Below are 12,801 nucleotides of genomic sequence, written 5' to 3' on the forward strand. Positions count from 1 at the left end.
GGCTCAGATTTTTGCAGCCTGTAAAGTATGTGCTGCCTCCTTCTGAGAGCTAAAGGCTAACTTCTGCCCTTGCTGCCCCTCCTTCCCCCTAAAAGCAGCTCTTTTTAGTAATACCCCTCTTCTTACCCTCACTCTTTTTGCAAAAGGCCCATTACAGCTCCTGGCAGAACAGGGCAGAGATCCTGCTGCTAGCTTTTCTTCAAATGAGAACAGAGAGAAAAAACAGCACTGGGTTTTCAAGGGAAATTGGCTGCCAAAGCTGAGGAACAAATGATAGGAGCAATGGATATTTCCCCCAAACTGGGGACCTTCCCTCCCGCTTCTCCCTCCCATGGGTATTTCCCCGAAATGGACTCACTTGAAGATTGATGCTCTCCCCTTCCAAGGCCATCCTTTTGCCCCCAAGTCCCTTCCTCTGCAGACGGCACACAGCACGGGGCACTCTGAACTCCTGGAGACTCTCTCTTCGCTGGACCGGGACGCGCAGCTGCTGGAACAGACCTGCTATTCATCTGCCGGCGGCCGGCCGCCCGCCTTGGCATCAGCTGGGGGGCGAGAAAGGGGGTGGCACGCCAATTCTTCATTGTCCGGGCAGTCCGTGGAACAAGCACTCCTCTTAGACTTTCCGTGACAGTTGTGTTCATTACGTGTCTGTGCTACCTCTCTGAGTCCAGCTGAGCCTCATGAGCTCACTTGGGCTGGGACACGGTGATGCAGCCAGTGTACCAAGAGGTTCCTGGCATGGGCTGTGCAGCCACAGCAGCGATTCCGATCTCTCCCTCTCTCACCAGTGCACCGATGAAAAACTGACAGTGGAAGAGATTAGATCCAAAAAAGTTGTGCCAGCTAGCTGCTGCTGTTACTGCTGCAAAGATACTGTTACATCTCAGCTAAAATTTACACTTTACTCTCTTTATAGTCCCTTCTTCTCATTTTTCTCCCCAGCCAAAATGCCCTTCCTTTCCCCTGCCCAACACTTTTTTTGGTTGAATTTGATATGCCTGGTCTTAGCTGAAATTAAATCTTGCTTTTTGCTTCTGTTAAAAGCAACTATGAATGACACTGGAATGGAAATGTATGCAGCCAGAATTAAGTCACAGCATAGAAAAATACGTTGTTATTATTAGGTGGAATCCTCAGGCAGAAAATCAGAGTAATTCTCTAGATTTTAGAGAAACTTTGCTACTCTGTACTACCTGCAGATCGGGTAGGCATGTCTGGCTTTTGAAGGACAATTTCTGTAGTTACAGTAGCATAGAAAATTTATAGTAATATATTCTGTTTAAGCAGTTTATCCAAATGCACGTTGTAGCACTCCAGCCTGACTAAAAGTGCTGACAAGTCTGTCAGTAGATGATCCTGTTGCACTGATGCTTCCCAGCAAAAGGCCTCATTTTGCAATGAAAATACCAGTGCTTAGTGCTGCAAGTTCATTTCAAAGTGCTGATGAATTTAGCCTCTCTGCATTCCTCTCTAACAGCTTTTTTTTTTTTTAACTTATAGATGTATGAGCTGAAGCAGTGAGATGTGTTTAGGGAGCAGGCTAATGTCATGCTGGAAAGTAGGGCCAGGATACAGCTCATTTCATCCTTAGGGTTTGACCTAACATTGAAAGCCCATCAGGAACCATGAGGCTGATTCTACAACCAAAAGCCACCCTCACGGTTCCGACTTTTGAATGAAAATTAAGATACCTGTATCTTGTTATCACTGAAGTGATTGTTTTAATACTAAGGGAAATGGAGTTGAGGGGAAAGAGGCTACTCATCCCTACTCTTCAGCACCTGTTGGCTTTTGCTTTGCTTTTTTTTTTTAAGGTAAGGAGTATTTAACCCAAAATGCAGCCATCTGCTGGTGCTGTTGATTTGCTCTCCTGATGGGAATCTGTATGTTAACTAAAAACTCCCTGTAAGTATACTGTTGCACATATGTTAATATACCATCATATACGGGTAAGTACCTGTTTTAATTTACTTTTCTTAGTGTGGCCTATAAAAAGATGTTACGGTTGATCAGTTTATAAATAAATATTGTTTATTAATAGATAATTTACAGTGAGTGAGTGTCCGCTGTGGTTTTTTGGGCACTTCTGGGAGTTAAAAGGACTTCATGTTGTGCAGGTCCTTTGTGAACTGACTTCCAGCAAACTACCCATGAAGTCTGGCTAAAGTTTTCTGAGTTCCTATATATGCCATAAGCATAAAAACAAGTCCAAAATATCTTCTAGTGGTCAGGCAGGAATGAAGTAGCTATCATTTTATTTAGTAGATAAACAAATATCAGCAGTGTACAAATTTCAGACAAGACTGCATATATAACAATGTGCCTTTTAAAAATTATTTTTTCTTAGTATATCTAAATGCTGTGCTAGAAGCTTTTTTTTTTTTTTACTCACTCTCCACAGAGGTATTGCAAAGAGTAATAATCTTGCACTATGTCCTTAGAATATCTACAGAAATCAGTCAAAACTTACAGTAACCCTTGTGTCCTTGTAGACACTTCAATTAAACCAGGTTCCCAATGCCCTCTGCCAGGATAACATGAAAGAGTCTTTCTGCAAAGCATGTTAGTAGTAATGGCTGTATCAGCCTCCCCTGAAGTGTCTGGAGTCAAGCACATTAGAATGAAAAAACTTCAAATAACAAAATTTCTCTTGGAAATTATTTGTCAGTGTCATTAATAGCAAAGCTAAGAGCCAAAAAACATGAGAAGACAGGGGAGTGGGTTTATTTTAACTTGAATTGTAATAGCTGCCCAAGAAAGGAGTGCCTCAATGAACAGTTATAACTAAGATTTACTTGTTACTAAATGCAATTACAAAGAACTACATTTTTCAAACTATCTAGTAACTGTTAATTATGATGCAAGAATGCACCATTGTAATGGTCCAAAGATTAAGGCATAGAAAATGCAGCCCAACTTCTAAAAGGGATTGTGTGACATGAGTGGCAGCACTCACCAATTTTAGACTCAACAGCCCCTGAACTCTCTTCCAGTCTTTTTTATAACACAAGTGGGAGACCTCCAAAACCTGGCTGTTCTAATGGATGTTGATTGATTAGAGAGTCTTTCTGGTAATGCATACTAGAGGCAGATGGGGAAAGAGCAGTGTTCCTTGAAAGGAGGGTGGGGACATCTGGGGCATGATGAAGAACGAGTATGTGATTTTCCTTGCAAGACCAGCCCACGCTAGCTGAGAGTGGAGGGGAGGCTCTGTGGATCAGCCACATTCACTTGGGAGGATCACGCATGGCAAAGTTGCTTATTTCCACCCCCATCCTCTTCCCTCCCTTATGCCAGCCAAAGTGCTTGTGCAGCCACCCAAGAAACCAGACAGAAGAACTTCTTCCAGCTGGGAAAAAAAAAAAAAAAAAAAATACAGGCTATTTTTTTGGCTGGGATCAGATCCCTGACCTGGTTCTGCACATAACTGCACAAACACTTACACTGGCAGCAGTGAGGGCGCCTGGCGGGAAATGGAAAAAACAGCTGGGAGTGGAGAAGGGTGGGGACAAGCCGGTTCAAGCAGCATTGCTGCTGAATGTGTAACCACAGCGTTGCAGTGCCGGTGCCACCAGTGGGGCTGGCCTCTGCGAAGGGGACATGGGAAGAAGAGCTGCAATTCTTGGGCTTCAGCACTAGCCAGTAGAGACTGCTGGCAGCAGAAAGTAGGCCATGCTGTGTGAAGACTGATGCAAGAATTACTCTTCCCCACCATTCTCAGATGTGTTGCGATACTCAAGAGAGAGCCATAACCAAGACCACAAGAGTTTCTGTAGGACAACTACACTTCTAACAGCAAATAACAGGGCAACTTCACTTCTTAACCCTTCTCAGGCCTCGATTTTGTGTTACAAAAGTGGTTTGGTTTTGGTTTTGAGACACCCTTTCTTCAGCCCATAATTTTGGGCCACTTCTTCACTATATCAGGGAAGAAGTGTGCTACTGATCTATTATGGGTGCACTCACCTGACTGAGAGGATATGAAAAGAGCTTGATTTGTCTAGCCTTACAGAATGAAAAACCAAGAGGGAACTGATGCAAACTACAAATTCACTAAACTGGAGAACTCTATGGAGATGGAAATGCAGCATTAGCACAGGAAATAATTAATAAACTGGCCAAGAAAAAATTCTAGGTTAGAAATTAGAGGAAGGTTCTTGGCTGCCTGAGTGCTGATGTTCTGAAGAAGCCAACCAGTGAGAGAAGCAAGGACAATGCTACAACCCCCACCATGGCAGGGTGGTTGGAACTAGATGATCTTTAAGGTGCCTTCAAACCCAAACCATTCTATGATTCTATGACAAGAAAGCAAACTGGACTGGAGATGAAGTTTTTTGAGTTTACTGAAAGGACTACCTGATATGGCTGCCCGTGACAGCCAGGGGCTGACCCTGCTAACCATTCCTGTCCCAGGTCCTATTTTCTGTGTTTCACTGGTGGTTGCCTTTGAAGAGCAAAACTCGGCAGTGCTGTAGTGCATGCTGCTGCAGAGGTGAAGGCAAGTAACTAGGTAGCCAAAGGCCCATTTTTTTGTAATTTCTTTAGGAGCATTAGTCCCATTGTCTTTCAATTAATGGTAGGTTTATATAGCTCCTGGTTGGCAGGACTGGCTTCACCTTTTATAGGAGAGAACCACAGAGTATAGCCTAGTGTGTGGAAGAGTAATCATCTTAAGGAAGGCTCTGGAGACAAAGAACACAAAGATGCAAGTAATACTTCTAAAATTCTCCCAGAGGGTGATAAATGAACATGTACTTATCCAATGAATCATTAAATTATATGAAAGCAAGGCTAGAAGGGATTATAAGGAGTCACCAATTCCTTCTCACTCTCCAAGAGAACAGCGGGTCAGTGGTATCTGTCCCATTAGCACAGACGCTGTCCCAGCCTGCTTCAAAAACATTCCAGATGTGGAGATTTCCAAGACAGCCTATCCCAGTACTTCAGTAACACCATCCTAACAGCTAGAAACGGTTTTGCTAATATCTAATAAAAAAACTTCCCTGCTGCAATTTTAGCCTGTTATTCTTATCCTCTCCACGTGGGAGAGAAGAGATTATTTCCTTCCTCTTTGCTGCAATCATTTACATTTTTGAGGGCTGTTATCATGTCTCTGTTCAGTCTTCTCTATACTTAAGAAAACAAAAATTCCTTTGCAGTTTCCTCATAAGTTGTATTTCATAGATCTCTGAGTGCTCTTGTTGCTCTCTGAGCTCTTTTCTGTTGAATTATTGGAGAGTTTTGAACTGTTAGCAGTCTGCATTAGCACAGGTGAAAATAGTCATAGGGGTGCAAGTGTGAGAAATAATCTTCTGTGTATTTGGATTGATAATGGGAGTCTGGAGCACAGACTGTAATTTTTGTGGGGTCTGACTAAGTGCAAGTTTTCTGTCTGTCCTTGAGAGAAAATCACTACTTCCCACTAGAAAGCCAGGACAGATGCTAGAAAGAAAGATTCTTTTAGCACTCTTCAATGTTTTAAAATGTTGTAGTAAGCCACAATCAAAGTGAGAATAAAGGTAGATCAGGCTGTAGGAAGTCCAAGGTCACCTCCTGAGCACCATCTGAAGCTCATATAACTGGTTACTGATAATTCCCAGAAATCCTAGCAGCCCAGCCTTGCTTTGGCTCTCAAAGGAAGGATTTGGAGTGATGAAGCCATGTCCTGTTTGGAGAACATCTTCTGAAGCCTGAATGCTCTTTCTTGGGTGCTAGACTGTTGGATTTTGTCTTCCTTAGTCAAACATCTGCACTGGAAAGGTAGATTAAGAACATTAATTAACCACAGGCCTCGCAGAAGAAGATATCGCTCAAGAAACAGGGAGCTCATCGGACTACAGTTGACTGGCACTTCCTTCAGCTCTTTGAGAGCTTAAGTGGACAAATAACTCTGGATGTCAGTCCTTATCTTCTACAGAGGAAGGTGTGAGAGGTTAGAAAAGGGTTATGTGCATTCCAGTATACACCCCCTCTCTTTAACACCTCAGCCACAGCCTACAGAAATTACAGGTTGCTTCATGCTCTTTTTCTCTCATTAGTTCTAGACAGACTGATACTTGAAGCTTTTTCAACAGCAGTGGGTCAGGAGGCACGCACGTGCATGCCCACACAGACAGGCACACCCCCCATTACATGATTGTTGTTAATACTGCATGGTCTTTTAGAGAGTCATAATACATTCTTTTTTTCTGAGTCCTCCAGTGATTACCAAAACATCTTCCTGATACTTCTGAGCCTAAAACTTGCTGCTATCTAAATTTCCTTGTGGACATTTCTACTGACTCCAGCACTTATGGCCTTGATCCGTATCTGACTTTGGCCTCAGCAGTGTTTCCCAGCCTTGCTGTGCCTGGCAGCTTTGAAAGTCATTTTCTAGGGTGAAGCTTGGAAAGCTCATCTAATTAAGACTCCCTATTATATGTTTCTTTGCTTTACTTCTGGAAGTCTCCTCTGAATCTGGCCCTTGGGAACTAGGCAAAATAAGGATCTCCCCTTTTTGCCCCTTTCTGCATTGGTACTTCTCCTGGTGTTCCTCTCTGCTTGAACTGAGTCTTTCCTAAATCTGACCCTGGCAGCAGATCTTGCCATGGGCACATTTTGCATGCTGTGAACAAATGCTGAAAAGTTCCCTATGTTTTCCCTATTTCACCTGTATGACATTTTCCCAAGGACTGTTTTGAAGCTCAAACACAATTGTGGATTACTCATACAGACTAATTCATAATATTCACTCCCATTTACTTCAGCTGAAGTTGAATATGTTTTGCAGGAACAAATCCTCTACAATGAACAACTCCCAAATTCCCTTTCTTGTATCCTTCCTCCTTCCAGTGTTAACCCCCATCTCCCCACCTACTGCTGCAAAGAACTGACCCAACAATAAGCCAAGGGGTAGATCTAGAAATGGTATGTTAATGGCATTCCCTTCTGCCACCTTTGTTTATTCCCATCTTAATGCCACACACTAAATATAAAAGAAACCCTCAGCCTTGCTTACTCTCTCCCTTCCTCCATCTCTGCCCTCCTGACAGTTTCCAAATAAACCTTGAAACCCACTATCAGTTGTAAAGTCTAATCAATGAAAGACATAGGTGCCAGTAATATGAAACCCTCTGCCTCAAGATCTTAGTGTTTCTTACTGAACTTCAGTCTTTAAGGTCAGGCATTCTAGTTGCTGTTTGGCTTGATGTACATTGAATACAAAGTCAAACAAGGGGCAAGCCTGAGTAGGTTATTCCTCTGTTTACAAAGCAAGCAGCATACTGACTTCTGGCAAAGTGGACACTAAAAGGGCATCCTCACCTAAAGGACAGTGGAGAAAAATAGGGAGGGATTTTATATGGCAGGACCTGGAGCATCATTCTCAGTGGGCTGGTTGCAATACTGAGTATTGATGAACTGCAGACAACTCAAGCAGCAATGACTGCAAGACAGTGAAAGACATAATTTCCAAAGAAGTCTTTTAAAAGCAAAGCATGTGAAGGATATATAAAGTCAGTACCTCCTACAAAGCTCCTTTAAATCCACAGATAGTTCTCTTGTCTACAGTTAGCTTTACAGCAGCCCTGAAAGGAGACAGGAGGAGAGGGGAAGATTCCACCAATGTTTGAAATGGGGGTAGGAAGGAAGTTATTTAAGGAGGTAAAAATACAAGTGTAATGGGATGAAATTAAAACAGCAGCACCTGACATCACACAAAATTTACTGATGTTTCGGCATCATGTCTCCGGGAAGAGGAAGACCCATGTTTTTATGATGGTTCTAATTTGATGTGATTTAGCTCTGAGAAGTGTGCAGCAACAAGACAAAATAATTGATTTTTATGGTGGAAGGTGGGATTAGTAAATTTAATGCAGTTATTGGATCTGTGTCTTGAATGTACTTTCGGTTTCTTGCTGCAGGATTCCAAGGGAAAACAGAATTTTCAGGCTCAAAAACGGTTTCTGTACAGACATTTATGGCTACATTGTTCCTCCCTGCTAGGATTTCCCTACAACAAATGGGGACTAAGAGGTTTTAATGCCTAGTGTCTTCAAGCAATTTTGTCAGCAAGCAGCTGAGATTTGTCTATATTTTAAAGACAGTCTATTTAGTTAAATTGCCAAGCGTTCAAGTGCAGTTGGTTATGGCAGTGCCTGAGGTCAGGACCAGAAATACAAAGTGCAACAATGTGTATTATTCAGAAGGTCATGTTACTGACGACAACCCACCCTGCAGTCAGTGGAAAGACTTTCTCTGTCTTTAAAGGGCTTAAGAGCAACCATGTACTAACACACTGACCACGTGTAAAATATATTTATTTGCTCTCAAACTCCCTTTTTGTGCTGCAAATCAAAAACTTGTGCTTAATCTGGTTTGACGGGTATTTTACATTATGTGATGCCACACAAGAGCTACTAAAGCATTTAGCTTTGTCGCTTCCTCAGCATTTGTGATATTGGTGAGATGCTCTTTTGAAGATCTCTTGCAGTAAAATTTCCCAGCGGAATGGGAGAATTTCAGGCCTGACAGTGAGTCTTACTTGATGAAAATCACTGGTCTCTACAGTTTTCATTCTGAATCAGACACAAGTATTTCACTGGTGTGGTTCCAAAGGCTTTGCTGGAATCCCTCTGATTTACACCCATATGAGATCAGCATTAGGCCCCAGTGTTTTCATTTTTCATTTGTTATTCTTGGCCCTAGTGTCCTTTTACCACTGTTGAATACAATGTTCCTAAAACACCAGATGTGCTTGTAAGATGAGGGAATATGGCAAAAAAAATAGATTGCAGGGTTTCACTAAACAACACATGATCTTCTTTTGCCCCGTAGTCTGAATTCTGGACTTTTACACCAGTGTAACTGCATTTATTTCTACAGGACTGTTTCTGATTACCATTGAGAAATGAAGTTATAAATCCTTCCTGGTATATTTTTGTTACAGTAGCTCCTTAACAGGATCACTGCGCTGTGCTCAGTATTAGTTTGTATAATGACTGATGCTTAATATACAACATTGGCCACAGATTTTGTACAAATTCTGGGTTTCTAATCACTTTTATAATACTCCAATCACTATATTAGTTACTGGTTTCAAAGTGTTATGGGCACTGTTGCTCTTTCAGTACAGGCTAACTCAGTGCTCACATTAGGTGCTTGGAGATCTTAAGTAACATAGTTATTACACATAGTTTATCCCAGTTATCACATAGTTTATACCAGTTAAAACTGGTGGGAGATCCAAATCTGCCCCAGTATACAGATTCCTTTGATGTGGTAGGAAGAACAGGTTCAAATCTGCAGAGTGCTGGCCACTCCAATCTTAAACAGCAAAGCATTAAACAAACTGCTGAGCTTTAGTTGAATGAGTAATGTGACCAAATGACCCATCTGCTCTTCAACCTGCACAACCAAGCCCTGTGTGAACAGGGAAGCCAAGGCTGTGTGTAATCACCTGAATTATTTTGTGCTTGAACCTGAGACCTGGCTACTATAGCAAGCTGCTCACAGTGTCATCTCTTTAAAAGGTCTGAGGTATCTTCACTGGTTATGGAAGTTACAGGGAATTGTTTTTTCCCATCTTGAAGTCATTCATTCACTATTGCCACTGAAGAACAGGATGCAGGTAAGGGAAATGAATGAATGGAAAAAAACAGCCAGAGAGCATCAACGGCATTCTACTGTGCATCCCATCAGAGATTAACTCTCAGTTTGTAAGGGTGAGCTGTTGCTAAATTAGTCATTTGGGCTGATAAAAGCTTTGAAACACTTCTTAAAGCACTGACAGTCATTCAGGCAGCAACAGTAGATTCAGTACTTTAGAACCATGTTTTGCTCTCATTTATACTGCACTATATTTGGAGTTGATCACTTGATGTCAGAAATTTACCTCAAATTAACACTGGTACAAATTATGCTAGAATCTACTCCAGTGAATATCCCCTTCTGCTGCACCCACAAATCACAATGAAATCAAGTAGTGGGAGCAAGATCCAACCCTTCCCTGCATGTGCATGAATACAAGTATTGGTATTTCCAAGGGACAGTGTGTCCATCCTGATTGAACCATGAAGTGGGGGTCTGCCAAGGTAGAAGAGAGGATGAAAAGGTGCTACCCTTGATACAGCCTTGCTTACCAGAGATCCGTAACTGACTCAGACCCACTGGCAGAAAGCAGAGACCTTGTAGCAGACACCTATCAGTGGGATTACATCAGTATGGTCACTTATTATGTCTGTTTCTCCAGGCACAAATTCTTCTTAGGAAGTATTCAAAACGCAGACAGAGTTAGTCCCTCTTCTCCTGAAAAATATTAGAAAACAGTGTTGGCAGTACTTTCCACTGAGCGAATCTCCAGCATGCTATTTAGCAGGCAGAGTGTTTTATATGGTGGTGGCTTTCAGCTCAGAAGTAAAACCAGGGACTTAAATAACTATCAGATAAAATCCTGTATCACTTTCTTTGTAAAGCTCTCTTATTCAGATAACATCCTCAATGGGTAATTAATTAATTTCTGTCTAAAATTCCCTCTTAGTATTATTAAGAACATGATATTCAGTACTTTATGCTTAGATCCCTCAGGTATTACATGCTCTCTGCCTAAAACACTGTCTTTCATCCCAGAGGTGGCTGAATTGCAATGGTGAGCAAAATGCTCTTTGAGTACACAGTAAATAATCAGGTGGTGAAATAGATTAGATGCTGGATATCTTTGGACAGAGGATACAGCATATAGTCAGTCACTCCTTCACAGGAGTATATGTGGGCTCTGGATGATGAGCAAAGTGAGAAGGCCAAGAGTGTTGAGAATCTAACAACATAAGCTGAAGGCTTAGAGTAAGCCATCCTTTCTCTTCTTTTCATACTCAATTTTTCAGTGTTACAAAAGAAACCACATTTTAAAAGGATTTTCTATTGCATAAGTAAAAGGTGTCAAAGACATTAAAAAACAACAATCATCTCTGTGGCTTTCCTCTGTCTTACCCAGTGAATTTCATCTGGGATCTGAAGGGGTTGCTCAAAGCATAAGAGACAACATCATACCTATGTTCATGTTTAAAAAAGTCTACTAGGGTGATGGTTCTGTGTCATGGATCTAAGTGACAGGTGACCAAATACCTGTGCTCCAGAAGTTTTAAGAACATGATTGAAACACACTGAAGGTAATGGAAACATCCCTAGTGACTGTAATGTAGACCCAGAACGTTTCATTCTGCCACCATACTTGTGCAATTTCAAATGTTTGCTCTTTATGCTGTAAATCCTCCACTCCAGTAGGTTAATTATGTATCAGTATTCCTTTACAAAGTGATTGGGATGCTCCTCAAGGTAGTAAGTGAAGGAAAAATAAATATGTGTTATTTTTCAGTCCACCATCCCATGCTTAGTCGTAAGTGAATTTCATGTCTTGAAAAGTGTCAGGTTGATGGCCCAGGCGCAGACGTTCTTTCATCTACAAATACTTACTCCAGCAGCAGAACAAAAGCCTTCTCCATACTGATCCCTGACAGTACATCTTCAAACTGAAGGGACTTCAAATGGCAGGCCCTCTAAGTCCTTGATCTGTCTGGCAGCCTCTGTAACAAAGGGGCAAATTTGTGATGGTGCTTTTTATGATACGCTTCTCTAGCAGAAGCTCGACTGGGAGTCTCAAATTGTCTCAGAGATCAGTGCTGTCTAACATCATTATTCACTGGTGTTCTAAAAATAGTTCTGATTAGATTATAGTAGATAGAAACCCACAGAAATGGCTTAGAATGCTAACAGTTTATTTTTGAATAAATGGAATTTTTTCCTAGTGAAATCTATCATTACGCTAGAAAAATATTGCTCCCAAAGGAAAATAGTTTTATTTTTTTATATGCCCGTTAACTAATATGAAGGGTGGTTTGTTTTGGTTTGTTATATTTTTTACAAAAAAAGCCCAGACTGTGGAAGCCAAGAAATATGATAACAAAAGCATTTCTCACAAACATCACCAGTCTTGTGGAAATGCTGACCATGATACCTGATTATATCAGGCATCTGTGACTGCCCATCGTGTAGGAGTTACAAGGTCACCATGACCTAAACAGGCAAAGGAGAATCATAGTCTTTCCCAGTATATAATCCATAGCAAATGCAAAGCATATTGGGGATTATGAGTTAGTGTGATAAGGTAACCATCTTGCTTATAGATGTCTGAAACAGGACTTCCAAAATCCACTGTTTATAACTATCAAACTTCATCCTGACTCACTTTTTTTTCTTCTCTTTATAGTAGATTTACTGTTTCAGGAGCAGTTCTTCCTTGAAAACTGGTTTAGAAATTTTTCCTGTTAGACAGCACCAGTCATCTGAATGAAATGGCATCCTTAGAAACTGGTATTTTATCCTGGTCACCTGCAGAGAGAGGTTCTGAGCCTTCACTACCTGTTCCCTGATTTGAAACATCAGAACCAGGTTTCCCTCATCACTGAGGGCTGCTGGCAGCGTGCATCCCTCAGGAAGGAGAAAAGGGAGAGAGGGAAGAAAGTGGAATAGCTTTACAAACAGATTGGATGGAGTGATGCTGATAGAGGAAAGTTCCTGCTCTTTACCATCACAGGACAGTCTTGCATCCTGCCAGCTTATGATAATGAACACCACGGACACTCGCCTGAAAGCACAAGCTTAAGCTTTTTTCCCCATAATGAATCAAAGGAAAGGAACAATTCAATCCATTAAATAGGAAAAATCCCTGGTGCTTCTGCCCAGGCAGAAGTGCCTGTTGGGATACCCTAGGGGAAGGGCTGCCCTTGTGTTGGACTGTTGGACCGATCTCTGTGTCCATCCCCG

The 12,801-nt window shown here is 41.6% G+C and overlaps 1 protein-coding gene and 1 long non-coding RNA gene across 4 annotated transcripts in view; both read right to left on the minus strand.

Annotated features, from left to right (window-relative positions):
- The window catches only part of NINJ2 (ninjurin 2), a 77,570-nt gene that overhangs the window by 49,524 nt on the left and 15,245 nt on the right, over positions 1-12,801 (minus strand). The window contains exon 1 of one of the 3 annotated variants that reach the window (XM_074871653.1): positions 359-492. The exons of 1 other annotated variant lie outside the window; for it this stretch is intronic. In XM_074871653.1, the coding sequence (XP_074727754.1) occupies positions 359-391 (33 nt within the window). In that variant the 5' untranslated portion in view covers positions 392-492. Of the gene's footprint in view, positions 1-358; positions 493-12,801 lie in introns of those variants that run through there. One more of the 3 variants, XM_074871654.1, reaches the window with a different exon arrangement.
- On the minus strand, positions 2,013-10,363 carry LOC141943811 (uncharacterized). The gene is made up of 2 exons (XR_012629064.1): positions 10,122-10,363; positions 2,013-5,755 (listed from the first exon to the last, which is right to left on the minus strand). It is a non-coding gene; the product is annotated as an uncharacterized LOC141943811 (long non-coding RNA).

The sequence above is a fragment of the Strix uralensis genome, chromosome 5, assembly GCF_047716275.1.
Source record: "Strix uralensis isolate ZFMK-TIS-50842 chromosome 5, bStrUra1, whole genome shotgun sequence".
Lineage (NCBI taxonomy): Eukaryota > Metazoa > Chordata > Aves > Strigiformes > Strigidae > Strix > Strix uralensis.